Genomic DNA, 27,446 nt, shown 5'->3' on the forward strand with positions numbered 1-27,446 from the left:
CCCCAAGGCCACACAGCAAGGCCAAGGTAGAGAGGCACTAGGCCAGGCAGGGCTCTCCTTCTTGCCATCAATTCCTTGAGAGATGTCCTTTTGAGGCAGAGCTGAGACGAAGTTGTGGTAAGGGACTTAACAGGAGGCTGGTCTCCACTCCAAGAGGAAGTTTTCTCCCTACAAGGATTTGCCACAACCCAAGGGAAGCAGTAGGCAGGGCGCCAGATCCCAGCTGAGTCTTCCCTTTCTCATGCGGTAGTCAGTCCCTCAGTGTCTACTGTCCTGCCCTATACCCATCCCTGCCCCTCTCATCTGGACCGGGGCCTCCTGCTCCCAGGGCCTGTCAGCCTAGTCAGGCCCAGACACGGTCCTCTTGAGCTGAGGGGAGTGTGTCAGACCAGGCTATTCTCTGTTCCTGGGGAAGGTGAGCCCAGGCCCAAGGAGGAAGAAGAGGCTGCTGGGGGCTCAAGGAGAGAGAAACCCTTTCTTCATCAGGGATCTGGGACCAATGAAGACTAGAGGGGAGCATAGTGTTCGAAACCCCTCAAATCTGAATTTGAGTCATTGAAGGTGCTGCCATTTTCTGACTTTGACAGTGGTCAAATTTACATCTCCTTCATGACCCACAGAGAAGAGGCAATATTATCCACCTACAGGATTCTAGGATTAAATAAAATGAATGAAATAATATTACCCATACATCCCAGGCACTCCATAAATTCTCATTGGTTCATTCAGATGTCAAGGAGGTGCCTTGCATTTAAGTTGGGACCCTGAGGATGAATGGGACCTCCCAGAGGCAGGTGGGGGTGGGGAAGGCCCCAGTACCCGGGACATTGGAAGACTTGCCAGACAAGGGCAGCAGTGGAAGGAGAGCTCAAGGTCGGATCAGAGTGAAGCGGCAGAGGCAACCCACTCCTCCTAGGAGCGTGGAGGGCCCCAGGTAGGCGTGTCGGTTTGGCAGTGGCAAATCAAGGGCGTTTCAGTTGAAGCTCCTGTTGTGTGTGTGACGAAGGGACTAGGTTTGGGAAAAGGCTCTTGCAGGGATTAGTTAAGGGCTGAAAGGAAGGAAAGGAAATGAAGACTTCCCAACCCTCCCATTTTGGGGGGATGGGAACTGCTTTACCTGTGCAGGACTCCACAGGGTGGGAGAATCCGGCCGGTAGAGGGCGTAAGAGCCGCGTACCACGGAGCTCAGGAGGCGGGGCGGGGGGCTCAGGGCGGAGCATCGAGGAGAGGGACTTCGGAGACGGCGGGGGCAGGTGGGGGCGTGACTACGGTGGGGAGCTGGAAACGTGAGGGCGGGTGGGGGCGTGGCCACAAAGGGTGGAGCACCTGGGGCGACGTGGGAGGGTCAGAGCCGGACGCGACGCCGAGGTAAGAGGGGCGGGGCCTTTGGGGCTGCAGGCAGCTGGACCGGGTCTCCGCGACCGTAGGATTCACGGCGGAGGGCCGGGTGGGGGGCGTGGCCTGGGCGGGGTGGAGGGGTGGGGCAGGGAGCCACAGGCTCCCAGGTCCGCCTGTGGCGCTGCCTGCTCCCCCTGTCGGCGAGTCCCACCCCCTTCCTGCTGAAAGAGTGTTTCTGGGTGTACCTGAAAGTCGGTGTATACCAGTTTATGGGTCGAAGGTTGCCATGTCTGAGTTCCTTTGACCGAAGGTGTTACCGTGCAGAAGCGTCTGAACCGCAGTCGGTGCGCATCCCCGGCTGTATGTCGGCGCAGCTGACCACTCTCAGAGGTTTCGTGCGTTGGAGCAAGTCCTTGGAGGAGCAGCTTGGCGATGGGTTCCAGAAGGGGTCCTCCGGAGGGCCGTTTCGGTCTGCATGTGCTCAAGCAGTCTTGTTTCTTCGACTCCTCCCCGATTCCCTCCCCACCCCCCCAAATCCCTATTCCCAGACTCGCGCGCGCCCAGAGCCCACCCCCTCTTTTGGGCGCGAGGCCCCGCCTCCCGCCCCCTTTCCTCAACCACAAAGTTTATTTGCAACAAAAGGGAGCGCGGAGCAAGCAGCCAAGAGGGAGGGAGCGGGAGCCGGAGCGGGAGCGCGAGGGGAGGCAGGCAGGCCGGCAGGCGGGCACGAAGCCGAGGAACAGAGCACTGGGGTCCTGCCCGGAGCGGGCCGGGTCGCGATGCTCCGAATCGCACCGGCCGAAGAGGGGGCCGGTCCCGGGGGTCGGAGCTGAGGCGGGAGGGACCGCGCTGGATGGAGCCGATGCCGCCCGCGGCCTCAGAAACTTGAGCGGCGGCAGATAAACCTCAGCTCGAGTCTCTGCGCCCTCTCCCTGCAAACCCCCTCACACTGCTGCTGCAGAACCCAGGCCTTCGGACTCCGGCTGCTGCGCTCCTTTGGGGCGAGGGCGCGGGGGAGGGGGGGTTGGCCGCGGCTCCCCGAGGCCAGCCCCCCCAGAGTGAGTGCTGCCACCATGGCGGACGGGGCGCCCCGGTCCCCGCTCTATCGCAGCGTCTCGTTCAAGCTGCTGGAACGCTGGAGCGGCGGGCACGGGCCGAGGGAGGAGGCCACGGACACCCCCGGGCTGCGGCGCCGCGCCTCGTGCCGGCCCGCCGCGTCGGTCCCGGGCCAGCCCTCCCGGCGCGTGTCCAAACTGGCGTCGGGGCCCCCGGCCGCCCCCGCGCAGCCGCGCCAGCTCCGCAGCCTCTCGCCGTCGGTGCGCCAGCTCTCCCGGCGCTTCGACGCGCCGCGTCTGGACCACGACCACGCTGGGGCCCGAGACGGGGGCGTCTCCCCGGGGGCCGCGGAAGAAGCGGCGGAGGGCGCGGCGCGCGGGGCCTGGCCCAGCGTCACCGAGATGCGCAAGCTCTTCGGCGGCCCTGGCTCCAGGCGGCCCAGTGCGGACTCCGAGGCCTCGGGGACGCTCAGCCCCGACGGTGCGGTGTGGGAGCCCCCGGCCCGCGAACCCCGGCAACCACCGACGCCACCTCCTCGGACGTGCTTCCCCCTGGCGGGCCTGCGTTCCGCGCGACCGCTGCCCGGCCCAGGGACAGAGGGGAGGAGGCGGCGGCAGCAGCAGCAGCAACAGGAGCGGGCGCAGCGTCCGGCGGATGGTTTACATTCTTGGCATAGCTTCTCCCAACCGCAGGCCGGGGCCCGGGCCTCCTGCTCCTGCTCCTCCTCCATCGCCTCCTCCTATCCTGTCAGCCGCGGCCGAGCTGCCAGCTCCAGCGAGGAGGAAGAGGAGGTCCCGCCGCCGCCGCCGCCCGGGGTGCAGAGTCCGGCCTACCACGGAGGCCACTCCTCGGGCAGTGACGAGGACCAAGACGGTGAGGGCGGCCACCGCTGGGGAGGGAGGCCGGGACCCAGGCCTGGAAGCTCCCTCTTGGACAAGGACTGTAGGCCGGACAGTTATGGGTTAAACCTGGGCAGCATGGATTCAGCTGGGGGAGCCAGGAGTCCCGAGCCCCCCAAATCTCCAAAAGCTTGTAGTGAGGAAGGAGCCCGAGAGTGGGGTACTGGCTTGCCTCCCTGTGGACCAGGTCCCCAGGAGGGACTCCGGCCCGTGTCTGACACTGGGGGGGGAACCTTCCGCGTGGCCAAAGTGAACTTCCCTGCATACCTAGCCAGCCCAGCAGGCTCCCGCGGTAGCAGCCGTTATTCCAGCACAGAGACCCTCAAGGATGAGGACCCATGGGCTAGTCGGGGTTCTGGGGGCTGGGGCATGTACCGCTCCCCTAGCTTCGGAGCTGGAGAGGGGCTCCTCCTAAGGCCTCAGCCTCGGAGCCGCACCAAGGCACCTGTGGGCACCACCAGGGTATTGAGAGATGGAGGACTGGAGCTGGACAAGAGCCGGCAGCGGAAGTCCCTGTCAAATCCAGATATTGCCTCAGAGACCCTGACGCTGCTCAGTTTCCTTCGGTCAGACCTTTCAGAGCTGAGGGTCCGAAAGCCTGGTGGGCGCCCCAGTGACCTCGGCAGTGGCCCTTTAGACGGTAGAGACTCACCGTCGGCAGGTGGCCCCGGGGCACAGCTTGGACCCACACCTGCCCCAGCCCCAGCATCGCCTGGCATCCGCCCCACACTCAAAGACTTGACGGCCACCCTGCGGAGGGCAAAGTCTTTTACCTGCTCTGAGAAGCCCGTGGCCCGCCGCCCATCTCGCACCAGTGCCCTGAAGCCCAGCTCCTCTGAGCTCCTGCTGGCAGGCCCAAGTGCTGAGGAGGACCCACTGCCCCTGGTGGTCCAGGATCAGTATGTACAAGAGGCCCGTCAGGTTTTTGAGAAGATCCAGCGAATGGGTGCCCAGCAGGATGACGGAAGTGATGTCCCCTCTGGAAGCCCTGACTGGGTAGGAGACATGACCCAGGGGCAGCGGTCCCAGGAGGAGCTTTCTGGTCCCGAGTCTAGCCTGACAGACGAGGGCATTGGGGCGGACCCTGAGCCTCTTGTTTCAGTCTTCTGCAGCCTGGGTACCACAGGGGTGTGGCGACCCCTTTCCTCATCCTCAGCCCAGACCAACCACTATGGCCCTGGGGCTGAAGATAGTCTGGGAGGGTGGGCCCTGGTGTCCCCTGATACCCCTCCCACATCAGGTGCCCTCCGACGGAGACGCAAAGTCCCTCCTTCAGGGCCTGGTGGGACTGACCTGAGCAATGGGGAGACCGGCGAGGCCTACCGGTCTCTGAGTGACCCAATTCCACAGCGCCACCGGGCTGCCACCTCCGAGGAGCCCTCTGGGTTCTCTGTGGATAGCAACCTTTTGGGTTCACTGAGCCCCAAGACAGGGCTTCCAGCAGCCCCAGCTGTGGATGAGGGCCTGACCAGTGGCCACAGTGACTGGTCTGTGGGCAGTGAAGAGAGCAAGGGTTATGAGGAGGTAATTCAGAATATTGTTCAGGGGCCTGGTGCCTTGGGGCGAGTGGTGGATGACAGGGTTGCTGGCAAAGGCCCCAAGAAGAAATCTCTGAGTGACCCCAGCCGCCGTGGGGAGTTGGCTGGGCCTGGATTTGAGGGCCCCGGAGGGGAGCCTATCCGAGAAGTCGAGCCCATGCTGCCTCCATCTAGCAGTGAGCCCATTCTTGCAGAGCGGCGGGCAGAACCAGAAGAGCCCAGTCCTGCCAGGGGCCGGGCACAGTCTGAGAGGGCCCTACCCAAGACCCTACCTGCCTCCTCCACTGCCCACCGTGACTTCCATCTTGACCCTAAACTGGCTGATGTTCTGTCCCCACGGCTCATCCGACGGGGTTCCAAGAAGCGCCCAGCCCGGAGCAGTCATCAGGAACTACAGAGAGAGGAAGGCAACGAGGACCAGACTAGCAGCCTGTCTCGGGCCCGGCCATCCTCCAAACACATTCGCCACGCGAGTGTGCCTGCCACCTTCACACCTATCATGGTGCCTGAGCCTCCGATTTCCGCTGGCCCCCCTGTGGCTGTGCCAGAGCCCGTGGGCTTTCCTGCCAGAGCCCACGCCGCACTGCAGGCACCATCACTCGAGGATGTCACTAAGCAGTATATGCTGACCCTCCACGCTGGCGAGGTTCCTGCCCCAGGACCTGTGGATATGCCCTGCTTGACCCCTGCTGCAGCGCCTTCTGCTGAGGCCAAGCCCCCTCAGGCAGCCCGGGCCCCAGATGAACCTGCCCCAGCCAGCAAGTGCTACAGCAAGCCACAGGTGGTGAGTCCTTTGTGGGGGGCTCTGGAGGGAGAGGCAAAGTCCACGGGAGCTGACTTCCTCAGGAGCCTTTTGAGTGTGCTCATTGGGTCGGTGTCCTGGTCTGTGGGCGCTTCCTTGGTCCTGGGAGTGCCCAGGTAGTTTTAAGGGTGTTAATGACACAGGGCTCCTGTCTACTCAGGCCCCGAAGGCTTCTGCCAGGGCTGGTGAAGAAGGTTCTTGCCTGCTTCGCCGTGTTCCGGGTGATAATTACAAAGGGTTCTAATCTAGTCCTTTAGCTGTGTCTCAGGGACTGCTTTTAGAGATTTCTATCTGGTTCTTTTTCATAAATACACAAGGAGGTGTGAGTCTTTCTTGAGTCATACTGTGCTATCGGCCAGACCCTTTGTAGGATGTTAGGGCTTGGGCCCCACAGCTGACCCAGGTTTGTACTTCCTATTGTGGCTCTCCTGTGGCAGATTGAAACGTGGGATTGTCTCTGAGCCTGGGAGAATTGGAGAGGGACAGCCCTTACTTTACGGAGGAGCAGAAAAGACTCCATAAAGGACTCTGGTGGCCCAGGCCTTTCTCTGTGCCTCAACCTCTGCATCTGGGAAAGCAGGGGCCTGTGGACAGGGTCCCTATGCCTCCATCCAGCTGCTGCTGCCCAGATTTGGGAGTTCACAGGTTGGACTTGAGGCGTCCTTGGTGTCTGAGGTCTGCCAGCGCCTCTTCTGATTAGAGCAGGGGCTTTCAGGGGAGAGCGGGGACCGAGAAGAGGCTGCCCGAGCCCAGTGGACAGGGGCTTGGAGAGAGTTGGGGAGGGGCTCCAGCTCCCACAGGAGGGCTGCCTCTGCACTAGCCCCCATCCTGCCAACTTCCATCTCTCCCTGCCCACCATCCCCTTCCTAGTGACTCTGAAATGCTTCCCCCTTCCTCTGCCAGACCCCAAGCCCTGGGGACTCCATCTTTCTGAGGCCCCCACTTCTGCCTTCAGATGTCCCTGGAGTGTTCGCTGTGGGTTCAGATAGGTTCTGGGCTCCGCGATGGCCCCGCACCTGTACTGGAAGCTCGGTTCTAGGTTTTGGGTTCTGGGCCTAGTGTGGGGATGGTTCAGCTTATTTCAACCACGGCCTGCATGCCCACTGTGTTCCCTGTCTGTGCGAAGGGCCTGGAAACCCTAAAGCCTGGACTAATTTGGTCACTCCCAGTTCCCAGCACTCTCACGGCCCCTCTGAACTCTTTCTTTGTGTCTCTTTCTTTTTCTCTATTTCCCCCTCGTCTTGGCTCTGGTTTCTCTCATGGAGGCCACAGAGAGAGCCAGCAGGCAGGGAGTGGGGAGAGGGGAAATTTTGGACCTGGCCTTCCTCGAGAGAGCCTGGTGGGACAGCTGCGATGCCCCGAACTCAGTGCCTGTTGTCAGTGGAACACAGGTGGGGGAGGGCAAGAGAAAGGGCAGCTCCTGCCAGGGCCCCTTCCCCAGCTGTCTTTCCCATAGCATTATCTCCTCAGGGGGCCTGAAGGCTAAATTAGGGAAGAAGGCAGGAATGAACCAGGGACTCAGGGAAACTCTGGGAGGGGGTTGCTTCTAAGAAGAAGCATTGAGACCCAGAGAGGAGGTGGGAGTTTTTGCAGAATTGGCTTTTGGTCTGCCTCCCTTCATGTAGTCCCCCTGTCCCCCAACTTTGGGTAGAAGCTTAGCCCTCTCCATCCCCGGAGGGCTATGAGGTGGGGCATAGGGGCCCATAATACCAGCTTCTCCCTGTCCTCAACAGAGCTGCTCTCCAGCCTCCAAACCTTAGCCTACTCTAGTCCTCCCACCTTTCTAGGCCTAGCTTGATATTCCCTCTTGCCTCAGAGAGGAGAGAACTAGTAAGTCTATATTTGGAAGAGCAGGGTTTGAGCCATGGCTCCAGATCCCTGTGTGGCCTAGGATCCATCACATCCAGGCTCCATAACTCACTTTCCCCTTCTGTAAAATGGGGATAATGGTTTCTGCCTGGCAGGCTCTTGTCAGGTGAGTGGGTGGTGTGACCACTCCCTCCCTAGAAACAGGAGAGAGGGGGTAGAAAAACAGGCTCCACTGCCCCCGCTGCTTCTCAGTGACCAGCCATGGCCTCTCCTCCCTGCCCCCTCCTGGTTTCTGAGCACCAGGCTGGGCACTCTAAGCCTCAGTATTACCAGGCGGACTTGAACTGGCTCAAAAGAGAATCACTATCCCCTAATTCCCCAAACCCCTCATAAAGCCTGGAAGTTCTCCTGTCTGCTAGCCCAAATCCCTTCTGCTGCCCCCTTCCTTCTGCCTCCAGGAAGATGGGGAGCAGCTCTTTACCCCCTCCGTATGGCCTCCACGGAAGAGACAATGTTCCCTTGTTTCGGGCCTGGGGCTCCAGTCACGCTCCCTGGGCTGTGGGTGGAGATGGTGTGGTGTGAGCTCCAGAATAAGAAGGGAAGAGAAGAGGCTTTCACACTTTGCTGATGAAGCAGAAACCAGGCTGAACCCAGCCAGGGCAAACAAGAGAGGCCCAGGAGTGGGGGAGGGCAGAGGTGGCCCCTGACCCAACCCTAGGCTCTGGGGAGTCCCTCAAACTCAGGTCTCTTCCAACCCAGAATCTGCATTTGCCCTCTGCATGGCATGTCCCCATTGTGAGCAGGTGGCCTGGGCACCCGGGCCCGGCTCAACCTCTGACTCACTCTGAGACCCGGGCAGAGTCACCTTGGGCTTCGATTTTCCTATCTGCACAGTGGGATGTTAGACAGCCTGGTCTTTGAAGCTCTGAACACCTGCTTGCGTTTCTGCTGGGACCAAGCAGAGCTGTTAGAGCTGTCCTGGCAGATATGCCCTCCACCCCCAGTTTGCCTAGCCAGCTCCCTGCCTTGCTGAGGAAGGCCTGGGTTGCAGCTCTTCATCACCTTTCTTCTCTCTGTGTCCCCTTAGCAGGGAACCCACGGGGGTGGGGGTTCTCTCCTCTCCCTCCTTGGCTCTTTGCTGTGATTTTTCCATGGAAACTGGTTCTGGGAGGGGAGACAATCAGGACATTTGGAGTTCTGAGCAGTACCAAATATCTATAATTAAATGTCTTGTCACCCAGTAGGAGGGTGGGATGGGGAGGACAGCCAGAGGGCTGTCCCTTTCCTCTGTTTATTCCCTGCTCCCCTACTCCTTCCTAAGGGGCCCTGGACTATTGGAGGGAGTACAGTCCAGAAATGGGTCGCCTGCCCCCACAAACATGGAAGACTTGGGGGATGGGCCAGAGTTGAGTCTGACATTTCTCCCCCACATTTCTGAAACCAGCTGGCTTTTGGGATGATCTGGGCTGTTGCTAATCCTGTCCCCAGCACCCTCCCAGTGTAGAGACTTGCCCCTCCTGCTTCCTGCCCCTTCCCCCTCCCCACATCTGTGATCTCAGGCTACACAAGGTAGCTAGGAGCAGCAGATGGAGGCACCCCCAGGCCTGGGGAACCAGACACTCGGAGAGTTCAGAATCTAGAAGCAGCCAGAAGGGACTCTAGAATGGTGAGGAATCGGCCTAAGGGCTGGCAGGGGAGACTTCCTGGAGGAGGCTATGCCTGGAGCCTGGCCTTGAAAAAACCGGGAGAGTTTTCAAGGCCAGGTGGGTGACCCTTGATAGAGCAATGCATTCATCCATTTAACAGATACTTACTGAGTTCCCAGATAGTGCCAGGCACTCTCCCAGGTCCTGGGGATACAGTAACAAGCAAAACAAAGGCCTGGCCTCATGGAGCTTCCAGACTAATGAGGAGGCCTATGTGTCAATGGATATATTATGTGTCAGAGAGATGGGGCTAGGGAGAAAGAAAGCAGATTAAGGGAGTAGAGACTGACAGGAAAGGAGTATTAGCTTAGATCAAGAGGTCTGGGAAAGCCTGTCTCAAAAAGTGAGATCTGAGCAGAGGCCTGGAAAAAGTGAGAGAGCAAGCAAGGTGGCTGTTTCTGGGAAAGAACATTCTGGGCAGAGAACAGCAAGTGCAAAAGCCCTGAGGTAGAAGTGTTGGAGAAATTACCCCAGGACTGTGTGGTTGGAGCAAAGTAGGAATGAGGTCAGAGAGGTAAAGGGAGGGTGGGAGTAGATCAGGCTGGAGGTAGATGTCATAGGCCAATAGGAGGACTCCAGCATTACTGGAAGTGAGATGGGGTAGGCACTTCGGGAAGGTTCTGAGCAGAGCAGTGACCTGATCTGAGTTAGGCTTTCATAGGTCTGCTCTGGCTGCAGGGGCCCAGGGTGGAAGCAAGGAGGCTGGTAAGGAGGCCACTGGATAATCTGGGTAAGAGCTGCTGGCGGCTTCAGCTGGAGCGAGGTTGGGGAGCAGTGGGTTTCTGCTGCAGCCCAGAGGATTTTGTGAGGGCCTGGACCCCAGCATTCAAGGTGAACACAGAGCTACTGAGGCTCTCATAGCTGGGCAGTGTGCGAGGGGTTGATTAAGGTGGGGAGGGGGGAGTTGATCAAGCCCCCAGGGTGTCGTGGGGCTGTAGACTACACTGACTGCCCCCTGCAGAACCACACTGGCTGGGCTCCAGGAGCAGGAGGGTGGAACCACCATAGGGCCCTCGTGAGGATAGCGACAGTGCCATGTCCTACTGGTGTCTCCTCTTCTAGAGCCACAATAATGCCCATCAGCTCCAGCTTGCATATCTCCTGGGACAGGGAGCTCCCGCCACCCTAAGGTAACTCTGTCCCTCCCGTCTGGTCCCCTAGCCAGGTGGGCATTGCCCTGGTCCCAGTATATGGATGAAGAAGCAGGTCCAGAGTAGACAGAGGTTTGCATAATGCCCTATGGCTCAAGTATGGGATTTCGCCCCAGGTATCCTGACACCCAGGCCATACATTGGCCCCACAGAGTTCCCACTGAGCAGAGTTGGCTAGAATGGCGGAGTAGGGTGGGGGAAGGGGGAGCCCATGTTTCCCAGAAAGGCTTGAAGCCCTGCCGTGCTTGTTGGGAAACGTGCCCAGGCAGCCTGGCGCCTCGCTGGCAGGCCCTAAGACAGGGGCTCTGGGTCCCCTGGGAAGCAGGAGCCTATTGGAGCCAATGCCCTCGCCTTGGGAGTTGAGCCTCTCCTCCCACTTCCATCCCAAGCCTCTGGGGCATTCCAGGGGTGGACCCAGGCAGAGGACAGCTGCCAGCCTGCCAGGCCCTGGGTAGCGAGTGAGCCCCAGCTGATGACATGCAGGGGCCTGGGGCCCCAGCCAGGGTATCTGAGCTCCCAGCGGGGTGTCCACAACCACCCCCTCCAGTAGCCAGGGTCACCAGGGATGACTTGGTGGAGCACATGGAAGTCTTCACTAGGGGTCAGGAGATGGGGTCCAGCCTTAGCCTCTCCAGTTTCCTGGTGTGTGGCTTTAAGTAAGTCGCTTCCCCTCAGAGCCACAAATTCCTCCATGCTCTTGGGCCCCAGGATGGAAACTCTCCCCTACCCCAGGGCTGGTGGGAGAGGCACTAGCTTCCCTGAGCAGGTCCCAATTTGTAGACTGAAGAGCTGGAATTAAGAGGCTGAGGAGACTGAGGCTGAGTGGGGCTGGTTCTCACTAGGTTTGGCTCCCCAGGCCTTGCCCTTGCCACTGGCGGCTGCTCTGGGCTCCACCACACACACAGATGAGGCCTCTCCCCACATGGGTGGCGGGCTGTGTGGCTCAGGCTGGGGCCTAGCCAGGATTTTTAAACTCTGTCCTGGGCCTGGGGCTGTCACGTGGCTCTGAGACGCTCCGGAGGAGGCCGGAGAGACTGAGGGGGAGGCTAGTCAGCACCTGAGGTCAGAGGGACTGTTGTGGATTCCAGTCCAGGATGGCGAATGGGTGGTGTATTGGCTTCTCATTGCTGCTGTGGCAAATTACTACACCTTTAGGACTTAAAACAATACAAATATTGTCTTACGGTTCTGGAGGTCAGAAGAAAAGGGTTTCAATGTGCTAAGAGTTAAGTTGTTAATAGGGCTAGGTTTCTTCTGGAAGCTTTAGGGAAAAACCTGTTTCCTTGCCTTTGGCAGCTTATGTTGTCTGCGGGCGCTTCTTGCGTTGTGATCCCTTCCTCTGTCTTCAAAGCCAGCAGCATGGCACCTTCAAATCTTTCTCTCACCCTGTACGTCCTGCCGCCCTCTTGTCAGGCCCCGGTGATTACTTTAGACCCACACAGATCATCCAGGATAATTTCCTCCTCTCCAGATCTGTACTCTGCAAAGTCCCTTTTGCCACGTAAGGTAACATATTCACGGTTCCAGGGATTAGGACGTGGACATCCTTGGGAGCCATTATTCTGCCTACCACAGGTCGGAGAGGGGCCAGGCTGTCAGCCCCTGAGATCCAGAGTCCCTGGGAGGTGCTGGGCACGAGGCGGAGCCTGTGAGCACAGGCCTACTGCATCTGTCCCGCACTCGTTTCTTCCTGTGGTCATTTGTCATGTGTCATTCGTTCATTCTGCGGTCAGTTGTTGAGCCCCTTAGGGGGCAGTGGGGACACACAGGGAAAGCTTGGACACCATCCCTGCCTGACAATGCTTTTCAACAAGGGTCCTTGTCCCCTGAGGTGGGTGGGATCCACCAGGTGGCTGAGCCCTGGCCTGATGGGAAAGGGACAAAACTGTCCGTAGGTCTTACGGGTGGGCTTGGCTTTTAGGGGCAGCTGGCCCTGAGCTTGCTGACCAAAAACTGGGATGAAGCAGCTTCCAGGAGGGGCTGTTGGCAGGGCTGTTCAGAGCCAGGGCAAAGAGGGAAGGTGAGGGTCTAGGAAGGGAGTGGGAATCCCATCTCCGTGGAGCTACCCTAGGTGGAGCTCAGGGGCAGATGGGGAGGAGCTGCACGCTGGGGATTGGTGACCCTGGTGCCGTGGGACCAGAGGACCTGTCAGGCCACTTCATGCCCTGAGAGGCCGAAGCACTTCCCAGGAGGGGGCATGTGGAGGGCAGGAGCGCGACCCGGATCCTTTCTTCCCCGAGGCTGCTTTGGGACCAGGGCAAGCATATAGAGACTCCTCAGCACTGTCCCCTCGCTCCACAGGGATTATTGTTCAGATTAACTGGAATCCTGCTAATAGGGCTTGGCACATAGTGAGTGCTCAAGGAGCATTAGTTCCTCCCTTCATGACTGAGAGGCAAGGCACTAGGATTCTAAGATTCTAATAGACACTGACTCCAGCATGCTTGGGTTCCCAGCATCCCTCTCCAGCTTAAAGCAGAGGACAAAGCTCTGGGCAGGCGGGCAGGTGGGGTACTGACTAGGTAGGTTTGGTGGCCCAGCAGCCCTGGCCTTTGGAGATGGGAGGTGGGCAGAGGAGAGGGCTGGGTATTTGGGTGGAATCAAGTACCCAGTGTCCTTGCTCTTCTCTCCAGCTCCCCCTCTGGCTTTGTTGCCACCAGCCCCAACCTGGGAGGTTAAGCAGAGCCAGAGCCCTCTCTGGTCAAAGCCCTAGACCCATTGGAACCAGCCTCCGAAGCAGGGCTCAGTGGCTCCTCCAAGCCAGGGAGTCTGAGGTCCATCCATGTGCCTGGTGGGCTTGGGGGTCAGACCAATGAAGGTTAACATCTCAGAGTAGACTCTGGCTCCCTCACTGCGTGAAAACTCACAAGTCATTTCATCTTAGCGCAGAGCCTCAGTGTCCTACCCTGTCAGCCCAGGACCCCGGGTTTAGAAGCTCTCAGAACGGTGACTACTTGAAGAGCATGTGCTTTCGAGATTGCTAGTTCAGAGTGTAGAATCTGGAATCTTGCGCTTTCAGGATGAAGGATTCTTTTTTTCCAGGAGTCCATACCTCTTAGCTTGATTTTGTTCATGCATTTGAGATGTTCTGAGATTCTGGGGCCAAGGAGAGGCGGGGCAGGTCCTGGGCCAGTAGGGTTGGGGGGGCCAGGCGGACTGTGTTGGAGGGAGCCAGGCTGAGGGAGCCAGCGCCAGGTTGGTGTCTGTTTCCTGTTTATTGGTTCCCAGGGGGTGAGCAGGCCCGGCCCCAGAGCAGCAAGGAGAGGGAGGGAGGGAGGCGGGGTGTCCTGGCTGCCAGCCAGACAGCCAGCCCCACAGTTCAGCCTCCTGGGACTGCTGAGACCCCTCCCCCTGAGCCCCCTTAGACAAACATCCAGTCCTTTCCCAGGACAGGGCACTGGAGGTCAAGGAGCAGATGTGGAAGGGAAGGGCTGGAAGGACAGGAAGGGACCCTTCCCCCCCAAAAATCCTACTTACTCCATCTTTCTTGGCTGCCTGTGTCACTGAAGTCTCACTCCTGGTTTCTCACTGTCCCCTTCTGTCTTCTGTCTCCCTGGGAGGGGTGGGGTGTGGTGTGGTGGTGAGATAGCCAACTTCTCGGAAGGCCAGGAGGCAGGAGGAGGAAGAAGAGGGATAGGGCCCTCGGTCCCAAGAGGTCCACCTGGAAAGATCTTTAGAAACCAGCTGTGTCAGGACGCCTGGGTGGCTCAGGCAATTAAGTGTCTGCCTTTGGCTCAGGTCATGATCCCAGGGTCCTGGGATCCGGTCGCACATCTCGCACATCTCGCTCCTTACTCAGCAGGGAGCCTGCTTCTCCCTCTGCCTGCTGCTGGTCCTGCTGCTTGTGCTGTCCCTGTCTCTCATTCTGGAAAGAAAAGAAAAGAAAAGAAAAGAAAAAAAGAAAGGAAAGAAAGGAAGGAAGGAAGAGGGAGGGAGGTAGAAAGAGAGAGAGAAAGACAGAGAGGGAGGGAGGGAGGGAAGGAAGGAAGGAAAAGAAAGAAAATCTTAAAGAAAGAAAGAGAGAGAAACCAGCTGTCCGCTATGTCTTCTAACCATCCCTCAACCCACCATTATTCAGAGGGTAAACTGACGGCCAGCAAGGGCAGGGGTCTTCCCCAAGGCCGAGACATAGTGGACCAGGCACCTCACTGCTGTTCCAGCCCCACACTTGGACTGCTGCAAATAAGGGGCCACTGGGAATTCTCGAGACGGGGGATGGCATGGGTCACTTGGCATTTTAGGGAGCTGGGCTGAACTAGGCAGGAAAAAGAAGCCTTGATATATGTCTGCAGAGAGGTTTGACCAGAGCACACAGGGAGAGGCTGTGTGAGCAGGCGCCAGGCTGAAGGCCGGAAGTGCCAAGTTAAATGGGCCGGGCTTTGTCCTGTGGGTAGCGGGGAGCCACGGAAGGTTAGGAGCCAAGGAGGAGCATTGCCGGATGGACACATTCAAAAACATCCTCTGGTTGTGGACTGGAGAAAGCAAGAGATGAGAAGCCAGAGCTAAGGGGTACAGGTGATGCAGGGATGGAGAGAAAAGGACTTAACTTACTAGGGAGATCATTTGGAGGTAAAACCTGACAACTTAAATTTAGGCTCAGGGGCCCTACCAGAAAGCAGCATGAGGGGAGCGGGGCTGCCTCCCTTGTTGCAGTTCGAGAATAGGGCAGTGGGACAGAATGCACAGTCATCTGAGTCATCCTCCTGCCTCAGGGCTGATTGTTCCTCTGCGTTTCTAGAAGGGGAAGGGAGCTCTGAACCAGCTCAGGTCCATGTCTCTGTGCCTCATTTGCTTCCTGTCTAACTTCAGTACCTCCTGCTCCAGCAGAAGTGCCTGCTTCTCAGTGGGGTCACCAGAGAAGAGCAGAGCTCCAGGCCACACCCCCAGTCCCGCTACCTCTGGGACTGGCCTGGGTGGGGAGCTTAGGGCGGGCAGGAGCAGGCCTGCGCTGCTTTCCTAGCTATGACCCAAGACCAGTCACTCAGTCTGTCTCCCTTCTGTGAAGTGGGAATCCCAGATGTGGCAGAGTTCAGGAAAGCTCTGGACTGTGCAGGCTCTTAGGAGCTGGGGGTGGAGTTACTGGTAGGTAGACAGGCAGGCCACCTTGCTAGCAGTGCTCACGTGGGTCCTGTAGTCAGAGACAAAGTATCCATATGATATTTGTACCACCAACCCCAAGACAAGTGTTCTCTCGCTCTGCAGTCCTGGAGGCCTTCCTAGAGGAGAGTAGGCTGTAGAGAGAGGAGTAACTCAGATTTGGGGCCTGATCTGAGGGTGTTTCCTCATCAGATGCCTAAGCACCCTTCTAGCTCCTCGCTGCACCCTGGTCCTCTTTTCCCTTCCTCCTGGACCAGAGCTTTCAGGCTTCTCCCCAAGGCCAGCGGGGGCGGTGCCTGGGGCGGGTGAGGAATTTCCGAGGGAACAGCTAAATTCAGCCCTGGCTAAAAATAGTCCTGGGCCTGGCCCCAAGGCTAGAGGGGGAAGAGGAGGAGGAGGAGGAGGAGGAGGAGGAGGAGGAGGAGGAGGAGGAGGAGGAGGAGGAGGAGGAGGAGGAGGAGGGCAGGCCCTTATCCTGCCTGCCCCACCCCTTCACCTGGACCCAGGGCCTGGGCTGCAAGCCGCCTCCTCCCTCCTCACTCACACCAGGCCTTTCCCTCACTGGGGCTTCATGCTTTCTTCTCTCCTCCCTCCTCCGTTCCTCTCCCTGCCCTCCTCCCCCAGCCTCGCCCCTTCTGGCTGTCTCTTGTCCCTCTATCTCCCCCTCTCTCACAGAGCCAGACAGAGGCTGGTGGCCAGGACCAGGACTTCAGAAGAGGGCCTTGTGTAGGGAAGTGTCCCCTTGGCATCCTAGCCTGCGTGTCAGGAATCACCTCCCCTCCACCAGCAGCTGATTGCAACCCCTTTCTTCTGGGGCAGGAGTATAGGGGACGATAGATCTCAAAGGTTTGGAAGTGTGGAGATATGGGTGGGGCCCCCAGTTCACCCCGTGGCCTGGTACATGGTTCTGGTCAAGCAGCCCCACCCTTGCCAAGCCCTGCTGTTCCTGGCACACAGGGCATCAAAACACATGTATTAAACAAATAATGTAGAGGGAGTGGGGAAGGCAGGAGGAGGAGAGCTGGGGCCTGCCCTTGGGGGAATTCCCAGGCTGCTCAGAACTCTTCCCACCACCCATGTCCAGCCCTGTTTGGGCTCTGCCCTGGAGATGGCAGGCCTGAGCACCCAGGCAGGTGAGAGCTGGCACGATGGGCAAAGGGTACTGTCCCAAGCCAGTACCAAGTGGGGGTGGAGGTGAGGTGGGAACTGGACGCTGAGGCCCAAGGAAGGTGAGGTTCCTAGCTCAGATCGCAGAGCTCAGAAGGAGAGAGGTGGTGGGATTAGAACCTAGGCTGGCCTCACTCCAAGGCTGCTGGTCTAACGTAGCAGAGAGATCCAGAAGGAAGTGGACTAAAGTCTTAGGCGATCTGGCCCATAGTACTTTATTGAATATGGTGCGACTCAGGGATGGGGGCGGGTCACAAGTAGTGGCAGCAAAGCGTGTGGAGCTTTCCCCGTGTGCCGGGCGCTGGTCTGAGCGCTTCCACGCATCCACTCATTTAATCTCACAACCACCCGTGGGGAGGTACTGTCATCCCTATTTCTAGATGAAGAGCCTTGGGCAAAGCATGATAAAGCAGTTTGCCAGGGTTAGGGAAGCTAACTGAGCGAGAGATTGGAGTCTGGTTCCAGGATCTCTGAACGTCCCCAAGGCTCCAGGCTTTCAGACTGCCTGGGTGGGGGCAGTGCCATCACCAAGGTGGGTATGAGGGAGGAGAGAGTGGATTCCGCTTTGGACTCGGGAAACCCACTGGATTTGCAGTCCACAGTCCTAGCCCCGGGAAGGAGCATAGAGTGGAGGCTTGGTAAATACTAGCTGAATGGCTCCTTGAATATGGGGGCCCTTGGGCTGTAAGAGGTGGTGATGGACAGGCAGAGGGAGTGAGCGTCTCCCCCCACCATTGGCCCAGGGACCTTTCTCTTGGTGCTAGAGTGCAGCTGAGGTGGGTGTCAGGCTCCTTGCTTGTGGAGAAAGCTTTGGGTTGGAAGGGTGCTGAGATGAACCACAGGCAAGGGAAGGAGGGGTGGGTAGGGGCAGGCCAGGCAGTGCTGGCGCGGTCCCGCCGGCAGTATCTGGAAAGCAGATCTCTTGGGCCATGGCCGGCGTGACTCAAATGGAGACAAAAAAACCTTCCATATTTGGACAAAGAGCCCAGAGAGGCCCGGACCCGCAGCCAGCCCAGGCCGCCTCCCCCCACCCCCGGTCTCCCTCTGGGCCCCTAGCCCTGAGCCCTATCCCACTGAGTTTAACTCTTGGGCCTCAGGCAGTACTGTGGCCTCCTCCCCTCAGTCATTAGGCCACCTTCCATGTGGCCAAGCCTGGGCCATGGGTGCTGGAGAAGAAACAGCCAGCTCTGGGCCCTGAGCCTGGGGTAGAAATGCAGAGAGGAGTCCTGGCAGAGCACTCAGGTGGGAAGGGCTTATACACCTACACAGACAATGCACATGCTGTGGGGTAAGTTGACTATGGTATGAACCCAGCATGGCAAAGCCTGAGGTCCGCAACATGCAGGCAGGTACACATGCACGCACACACACATACACACTCATACACATTTCTTTTCAATCCCCAGTCGACTTCTGTATTCACAAAGACGTCTGTGCAGGTATCAGAAGTGAGGGCCCAGCCCGGGAACCTCTCACACCTTTCCCAGAGCAAGCGTTGATGACAGCAGACTTGGAGTAGATAGGGACAGCCAGAGGTCAACTTAACAAGCAGTGTAAACAGTCATCATCCATCTGGGGACATGCAGACAGAGCTGTCCATCCCTGCACTGAAACCCCGAATGCCCAGCATGTGGGGCTAGGTTGTGCGGTGGGTGCCAGAACCAGGTGTCCGGGAGGGGGCCTCAGCCCACGTTCTGCCTGGAGCAGGACCTCATTCCCAGGGGGAGAACCCAGATGCTCGCTGTCACTGGCAGGGTAGCTGAGCTGACTCCACAGCTGCTCCAAGCTTTTCTAATGAGCCCTGGGTAATTAACTCTGGAATCAGCTTGGGTAATGGGTTTGGAGAGCCCAGGGTAACCTTTAAAATTCAGCTCCACTGTCGCCCACTGGTACCTATATTTGCAGGGTTAGCATGTGGGCTACAGGACAGGCAGACAGAGGTTCCTGCCCCAAGAAGAGGTGGGAGCCCCATCTGAGAACCGAGGATCCGAAGGAGGCCAAAGTGGCTGAGGGTGAGGGAGGCTAATGTGGCTGGAGCCTTGAAGAACCAGCAGGACTTACTGGTGAAAATGGGGCCAGGCTTTTCTGTCAGAGAGAACCAGGAAGGCAGAAGCCTGTGATGGAAAAGCCCTGGTGTGTCTGGGGTGCCGTGAAAGCCCATTGGTTCTGGAGAAAGTCAGTTGGGTTCTGGGGAGTCTGAAAGGCTAGCCCTGAAAGTCTGGAGTTCACCCTGGGGCAGGAATTTCCAAACTCTTACAGATAGCGTGGTGGTGCCTGGGTGGCTCAGTAGGTTAAGCATCTGCCTGCAGCTCGGTTCATGATCCCAGGGTCCTGGTATCGAGCTCCGAGTCGGGCTCCCTGCTCTGCTTCTCCCTCTGCCCCTCCCCCTGCTCATGCTCTCTCTTTCTGACAAATAAATAAATAAAATCTTTTTTAAAAATAGTGGAACCCTATCTTCTAGAGGAATCTTGATACTGAACTATAAAACAGGTCAGCTTGGAACCTTGTTGATATAAGTGAAGGTGGGGGCATATCTGCCCTCTTGATCATGTCTCCCCCATGTGCTTCCGTGGAGCCCCCTGGGACTCAGGCAGAGAATCCCTGTTTGGGGCAGAAGGGCCCTGGTGGGGGGCAGGGAGGTGGGTTGAGAGCAGGACAAGCGTCTCCCTTCAGCTTCTCCTCAGACTCAGAAGTTCCGCCCAGCCAGATTCCCTGGGCAGGGACAAACCCTGGTGGAGCCATGCCTCCAGAAGGAGCCAGGATGATGGAGCACCCCACCTTGGGACTCCAATGAGCAGGCGATGTTCCCTACCAGGGGTCTGCAGAGCTGGGCTGGGCCCTGCTTGATTAGGAAGACGACCTTTCAGAGTGGTGGGGAGGTCCTGATTGCTGACTGCTGTTTCCGGGAAGGCACAGGCCCTTTGAGGAGGCAGGGGGATAGCAGCTAGCCGTGCCCCCAGCGTGGGCATGCTGCCTGGCCCATCTCCATCACTGGCTGAGGACAGGGGGAGGAAGATGGCTCAACTGAGATGAATCGGTAAGGCTCCGCCAGAGCTCAGAGTCACTGGACGTGTGAACAGCTATTGTCAGGAGAAGGCCCGAGCTAGGCACCTGGCAAGTCCGAGACCCTTTGAAACCCAGACTTTGCCCACCTCGGGCACCGGCCTACCTGGCCTGCCACCTAGCTTAGGCTCCCACTTCCTTGGCCATCAAAAACGTGGGTGAAGGCAGAAACGCCCAGCATAAAGATGGGGGTGGACGCACCTTGCAGAGACCAGCATCTGCTGAGGCCTCGTGTGTAGGAGTGTGATTGCCTGAAGGAATCACTGTGGCCGAAGCATCATGCAGCCAGAGTGGGACATGTGTGGGGAGGTGGGGAAATTTGACCTGATGCTGGTGTGTCAGCAAGAGCCGGGGCACCCAGAGTGTCGGGGGCAGCCTGAGCGCTCACCTCTGATCCTACATCCAGCTGTGTTGGTGTAATGGCTAGAATAGATTGGAGTCAGATGGCTCAGGTTCAACTCCTGCTCTTCCTCTTAGCTGTATGACCTTGAGCAAATATGTAATCCCTCTGTGGCTCAGTTTATGTACCTGTAACATCGGGATGATGGTGATGACAATGACGGCACCTATTATAGGGCTTCCTTAAAAATTAAAGGTGAAAATGCCTGCGGTGGTTGGGCTAGAACACTGAACACAGGGGATCAGTGGGAAATTGTAAAGTTGGAAGAGGAGGGTAATGACCTGGCCTGGCTGAGGAGGGGCCCCAGGGATGAGAAGTGTATGGGGTCACCAGGAACAGCTTAGAGTCATCTCTGAGGTAGAAGCATAGGCTGAGTTCCCCGAGGGAGGCTCAAACATCCCCCCCAGGCAGCTGCCGTAGATGAGAGCTTTGCCATAGGAAGGGGCTTTGGAGAGGTGGGGTGGGATTCTGAGGGCTTGGGGACCTACTGAATTCTCACAGGCAGAGATTCCCACCCTGCTATGATGTTGCCCATGACTGACCTCACTTTACAGTCAGTATCTGTGGCCCAGAGACAGGCAGGATTGCCAGGGTTGCCCAGCGAGTTCCAGCCCCACGTCCTTCATCCAGGCTGGGGACTCATCTCCAAGCTTTGGCTGGGTCAAAGCCCAGCTCTGAGGTTGCCTGACTTGAGGAGGCGTGGCGGCTACAAAGGAGGAATTTGACAGTTCTCTGCAGAAAGGGTTAGGAACTTCCTCTCTGGCTGCAGGGCAGGGAGGCAGGGAAAGTGTCCTGGAGGAGAGCACAGATGACACTGGAATTGCGCAAGAGAAGACCGAGTGGGAAGCTGAAGGGAGAAAGAGGCTCCAAACAAACTCAGGGTCCCAGAACAAACCCTCCTTCTTCCAATGAAATCTGGTTTTCATTCACCAGGACCCCCCTCAGGACTTGGTCCTGTGTGTAGGCTGGGAACACAGGGCAGTGGCCAGGGGTGATCGGTGGAGATGCCCGGAGGCGGGGAGAGCCCAGAAAGTCAGTGTGCATAAGGGACAGTTCCTGGGGAAGAGACTGAAGCTAAGCCTTTGATGGGTGAGAGGGAAGATAAAGAGGGTCGCAAAGGCTGAGACGGAAATTTAATGTATGTATTTAAGATTTTGAATATGTAGCATACTCATGTGGTTACAAAAAATAAAAGGGGGGCGGCGCACCTGGGTGGCTCAGTCAGTTGAACATCGGACTCTTGGTTTCAGCTCAGGTCATGATCTCAGCGTCTGGGGATTGAGCCCAGAGTCAGGCTCCACACTCAGCGGGGAGTCTGCTTGAGATTCTCTCTCTCCCCCTCTCTCTCCCCCTGCTCTCATGTGCACACTCTTTCTAAAACAAATGGATAAGTGCTTGCTTCGGCAGCACATATACTAAAACAAATGGATAAGATCTTAAAAACAAACAAAAAAAACAAAAAAAAAATCAAAAAGGGTAAAAGTCTTCCCACCAGCTACCTAGTACCCGCCTTGCCCCACCCAGGATACCCGGTTATTAGTTCTTATGAATCCTTCTATATACAAAGGCCAGCAAATGCACTGTCTTTCCTCCACTTTCCACACAGACAGAGGCACACGCTGTCCGCTTAGTGAGATCTCGGCCCAGATCTTCCCTTCTCAGTGCATTAAGAGCTTGTGTATTCTTTCTCGCACTGTGGGGTGTCCCATCGCACTGACTACCGGATCTGTACTGAAGCGCACATTAAAGGATGTTTAGGTTATTTTCAGTCTTTTGCCATTACCAACAGTGCTGCCGCGAACAAGCTTGTCCGTAGGTTATTTTATATGGGGGATTGTGTATGTTTAGAGCAATGTCTTAGGAGTCAAATTGCTGGGACACAAGGTATATGTGATTCTGATTTGATGTTTCATGGTGGGGCCGCCGGCTTAAGGAGACTGTGTCCCCATAGCATCACCGAGTTAGACCTGTGCTATTTTCCCGGTCCGAGAGGTGAAATGGCATCTCAGTGTATTTTAATTTGCATTTATCTTACAACGGGCAAGGCTGAGCATCTTTCCACCTGTCCAGGAGACATTTGGATTCTCTTTTCAATGAACTATTTATCCCCTTTGCCCATTTTTTCTGTTGGATTGTTGGCTTTTTATTTTCATCAATTCCTAAGAACCTTTATAATATTAAGGAGTTTATTATCATCTGGGTTATGAGTTGTAGATATTTTTTTCCAGATTTGTCACTCAAGGTTTGACTTTGTTTATGGCATATTTTTGCCCTGCAGAAGGTTTTGTTTTTGTGTGGTCTGATTTATCAAGCTCTTATTTATGGCTTCTGTATTTGGAGTCGCAGTTAGAAAGACCTTTCCCACTCCAAGGTTAAAAGGCACTTTCCCCATGTTTTCCTCTGGTGTTTTATGTTTTCTTGTTATGTTGTACATTTAAATCTTTGACCCATTTGGAATTTATTCTGGTGTGTAGTGTGGGTTATGGCTCCTACTCCATTTTTTCCCAGAACTAGAGTGTCTTTTGGGGGTGGGTATGAAGGCCAGAGGCTGTAGCTATTGAAGATCAATGGCAGAGTGGTAAGAAGGGCTTTGGGCAACACCAGTATATTGGGATAGGGAGGTGGAGATTGGGCCGAGGCTGGGGGCATAGCATGCCCAAATACATCTTTGCTGTGTGACATTGGACAAGTCCCAGCCCTTCTCTGGGCCTAAAGTATACCTAGAGTGTCGCTGAAGGGGTCCCGGATATCACCATGAACCAGGGCTGACTGTGAGGGCGGTGGTGGCCGGCAAGCTGGCCAGCAAGTGGGGGCCATCCTGAGGGCGGGGACAGAGAGGCTGACCATGGGTCTAGCACCCATTCAGTTGGGCTGAAGTGGAGGGGATTGGGGGACTGGCAGAGAATTCACTGTGTTCTTGGAGTGGGCCGGTGGGAAGGCAGAGAGGGGTGGGCACCCATTTAAAAATACCCACTGCCACCTGGCACTGCAGGCATGGGTAGGGGGCAGGCCCTCTGCCAGCCCTCTGGGTCCAGGAATGCTGAGGGTTGCTGCAGCAGGCACATTGTCAGTTGTCTGACTGTGGACCCAGCCCAACCCAGCCATAGCTCTTCCTGGAGGTCCTCATCCCCGCTCCATGAAGCAGGCATCCTTGTCCTCTCCAGCGGAGAAATAGGGACAGACCACTCTCCCAGGGGCTAGTCCTGGTACTGTCCTGGACTTGCTTTGTGACCTGGGACCAGTCCCCGTCCATTGGGGTCTCTGTCCACCAAAAGAGGCTACTGGACTTGCCTCGAATGCTTCTGCCATCCCTGGCCTTCACCCAGATTCCAGTTTGGATTAAAGCTGGGTGGGGGCAGGGCTTGAGTTCCTTGCCTCTTCCCCCTTTACAGATGGGGAAACTGAGGCCACAGAGGGAACCCTGACCTCTGCCCTGCCTTTGCTCTTCTTGGCTTTCTTGGGCCTCTGGACCTTCCTCCCTGCCCCCACAGGGCCTTTACCAACTCCCCACCCCCACTCCTGGGCCCCAGTGGTCAAATTCCAGGGCTGCCATTGCCGTGGCAACAGCCAGCTCACTGGGCCCCTCCTCTCAGGGATTCTCTACCAGGCTTTTGTCCAGGGAGGAGGCAGAAAGGGCCTCCCGCCTCTAGGGAACTAGAGGGGTTGGGGATAGGGAGGAGATCAGACCCAGCTGGTTTCTCATTTGTTTTCCAAGGGAAAAAATGGAAAAGGCACAGAGTGTTGCCAGCAAATGCTACTCTGTTATCCCAGACACAGTGGGAGGGACAGAGATGGTCACCGGGGCTGGGGACAAGAGAGCCACCCAGAAAGGGTCTTCGAAACTTACACCTGGAGAATTGCCCCATGAAAGGATTTGGAATGGGAGATGGAAGATCCTTCCTAAGGTCGCCACCATCCAATGCTAAGGCTGCCCCGGGACTGAGGGGCCCATCCTATCTTGGGCTTTCTCCCAAGCAGACATGCCCCATCGTGGAAGGAGTTGCCATGGTACCCTTGGAGGGGGTGAGCTCCTTGGCCCTGGGGTTATGCAAACAAGGATTGCCAGGGGAAGCCTACAGTGGGAGGGGGATGTTGCCCTCAACCTCTGAGATGACCTGCCTCCTTTTCTTTTAAGAGCTACCTATTTATTTTTTTAGAGGGAGAGGGCGAAAGAGAGTGTGTGCACACATAGGGGTGGGGGGGTGCGGGCAGAGAGTGAGGGAGAGAGAATCCCAAACAGACTCCTAGCAGAGCAGGGAGCCAGGCCCAGGGCTTGATCCCATGACCCTGAGATCATGACCTAAGCCAAAACCAGGAGTCGGACACCAACCAACTGCGCCACCCAGGCACCCCCGAGATCACCTGCCTTCTAAGGTTCTCTGGTTATTCATAATGTGCCAGTGTTCATGGAGGGCTCTGTTCCAGGCATGATGCTAAGTAAGCCCTTTATATCCTGTATCGTATGGATGAAACTGGCACTGATATGGGCCTCCTGGAGGTTGGGGTGGCCGTCTGTGCAATGTGGTCTCTGGCTTTGCCCTCCCTCTTCCAGGGCTCCCACCCATTGTTAACTTCCAGGCGTGTGGCGTGTTTGCTTCCAGGCTTTTCTCCTTACATATATGCACACATATATGCAGGTGTATATTGTATGTATGTATGCATACATCTATCTCATGATGTGGTGATGGTGCAGTACCTAGGCTTCTTGCTTCTTTCAGTTAATATCACACTGAACACTTCCCCGTGGCCCTTTAAAGAGCTTCCCTAAGTGCACGATTCCTGCAGCCCTGTGGTCAGTTCCCACTGTTGTGAAGAAGGCAGTGTGAGCGTCTTCGTCCCCCTCTGCTGCTGCTGTCCCTGGGCTGGAAGGCAGCCCCTCTCCTGCACAGTGGAACAGATGTGGACAGACATCCTGACCACGGGGGACCCCGTGGGCACAGACCCTGTCACCATGAGACCTTGAGTCCAGTCCTTAGCTTCTCTGGGCCCATCTCCTCTTGTGTAAAGCAGGGTAATAATAGGGCCCACCTAGGAGGTCTGCCTTCAGGTTAAAGTAACTTTGGGTAAGCAGCACTCAGGAACTGCTTGAGAGAGATGAACTCCTGTTTGTCTGCCATTGCTCTCTTCCCGACCTCGGGCACTGCAGGTCACCGACAGAGGGCAGGATTTGGGCCCCAGCCTCACTGCCTTCATCTTGAGAACCTGAGCAAGTTACGACTCCTCACTGAGCCTTGGTTTCCCCCCCCCCCCCACCGAGATGCTCCAATGAGATTAGGCCCTACCAGCATTCTGTAAACAGCGAAGTGCTGGGTGGGGCCACTTACTACTATCAGTTTCAGGAGAACACGGTTGCAACTGCAGAGGCTGAAGGTGCTGAAGGTGCTCCGAGGAGGAAAGGAGTCGCCAGATCTGGGGTATTAGGACAGCTTCCCGGAAGTGGTAGTCCTGGTCCTGGGGCTTTGGGACAGTGGAGCCTAGGCCTGTCTCTGGCTGACTTTCAGCTCTGAATCCTGTTGCGTGTGTGTGTGCACACCCACATGCGTGCACGCACACACGGGTGACTGTGGCGGCCCAGGCACTAGGACTGGTCACTAATTGTCGATCCTGAGCAGCAAGGCTTGGAAGTTGAGGCTGCCTCTGGTCGGCCCAAGGTAGGGGCCACTTCTACCAACGTGACCCAGACCCAGTGACAGCCCCCCGGAGGCTGGGGTGGAGGGATTGGTGGGCAAGGCTTGTTTGTTGTTCCCTGTCCCAGGCAGCTCGACCACCCTCAGCTTAGCTGGTATGATGGGAGGGTCTTCTCTGGGCTAGTCTAGGTTGGGCCGGGGCACCCAGGGCTTACTTTAGAGCCAGAGAGACTTACTGATGGGTTGAACTTGCTCATCTCCTGGGGTGTCCCCTGGATCTTGAACTAGGGTAGGGGTAGGGGAGGTGGAGGACAGGATGCTCCAAGTAGGTTGGGCCCCTTTGGACCAGATTTAGTGCAAAAGTCCCAAGGGCCCAGTTCTAGCCTCAGCTGACTACCTACTGCCCTGGGGGTCTCAAGACACTCTCCTCTCTGAGCCTCAGTGCCTATCCGTAAACTGAGAAGGAATGGACCTTTCTCTGGCTCCCTCCTTTATAAGGAAAGCTGGAACGTGGGCATTCTAAGCTTGCTGTGCACGTTCATAACACTGAAACTTACTGTCATTCATTCACTGATTCACGAATATGTACTGGGCACTTACTGTGGGCCAGACGGTTTTAGGCACGGATACTGAAATCTGCAAGCTCCAAAGGAGAGGGATTACCCCTCCTTGTTCCAGCAGCATCCACACCTAGAACAGGTCAGATTTGTAGGCTGGTAGGAACTGATAACACCTCAAGCTTCCCTCAGCCTTTGGTGGTTTGAATATAATTTCTGGCACCATTGTAAGTGGGGAAGATTGCCTCTTTGTCTGCTCAGCTTTGAGAGCCCCCAGGATCATATCTGCAGCTCAGGCAGGCCCTGCTCCCTCCTCCCTGCCTCTCAGCTCCCTGGGGCTCTGGCCTGAGGCTGGCCTGGCCTTTCCCAGGGTGCCTGGCCTACAGCCCAGTGAGTCATCTTCCGCTCTAGAGGCAGGACACCCCATCCCACCCCGAAGGCACACACAAATGGAGCCCACCCCTCCCTTCCCCCAGCTTGTGCCTGGGTCCGAGAGAGGGAGGGAGCAGGAGGGTCTGGAAACAGACACTGGATAACTTCCTTTCCCACGATCCCTCACCCCAGCCTCCCTGCAAGCTGGAGAACTGGGTGGAGGCAAGGGAAGGGAGCCCTCCTTTGTAGAGCATCTACTGGGCAGCAGGTGTTCACCCTCATTTTCCAAGTGGGAAAACTGAGGTCGAAGGGAAGGAAGCAACAGCCAGAAGGTGGCAGTGCTAGGGCCAGACCATCTGGGCCCAAATCCCTGTGGTGGTCTCTGCTGAGCAAGGTTTAGACATTCTGAATGAGACAATTTCTGGAGTTGGGAGGGGAGGGTTCTGGGAGGTGACCTCGTGACCTCATACACAGGTTCTGAGCTAGGACTGGGACCATGGGCCAGACCACTATTGTGGGCACAAATGTGCACAGGGTTGGGTGGGTGTATTTCCTGGGAGCTACGGCTGCCAGACTTAATAAATCCTACTCTAAGGCTTCATCCAATTCCCGGTGGTGTCCTTGCCCCCAACCCCTGGCCTCCAAGAGTGGGCCACTCTGCCCCCTCAGACTCAGATATGGGACCCAGAAGACCTGGGTTTCAGTTTCTCTGCCTGTAAAGTACAGATGACAAACCGAGCCCCTTGGGCCCTGGAGATGAGGCAATTCAGAGCATATTAGCTGGTCAGGAGGTGTTTTTCACATCCTTTGGGGTCTCTCCATCCACCTACCTCCCCCACCCCCCACCTCCCGCTTCCGGCCATT

The 27,446-nt window shown here is 57.0% G+C and overlaps 1 protein-coding gene across 1 annotated transcript in view; it reads left to right on the top strand.

Moving 5' to 3' along the window:
• Positions 1-2,287: 2,287 nt before the first annotated feature.
• Positions 2,288-27,446, top strand: part of ARHGEF17 (Rho guanine nucleotide exchange factor 17) — a 55,220-nt gene continuing 30,061 nt past the window's right edge. Inside the window, exon 1 of the mRNA XM_080817643.1 lies at positions 2,288-5,615. Coding sequence (XP_080673769.1) covers positions 2,412-5,615 — 3,204 coding nt within the window. The 5' untranslated portion in view covers positions 2,288-2,411. The remainder of the gene's footprint in view (positions 5,616-27,446) is intronic.

The sequence above is a fragment of the Martes martes genome, assembly GCF_963455335.1.
Source record: "Martes martes genome assembly, chromosome: 10".
In the NCBI taxonomy this organism is placed as follows: domain Eukaryota; kingdom Metazoa; phylum Chordata; class Mammalia; order Carnivora; family Mustelidae; genus Martes; species Martes martes.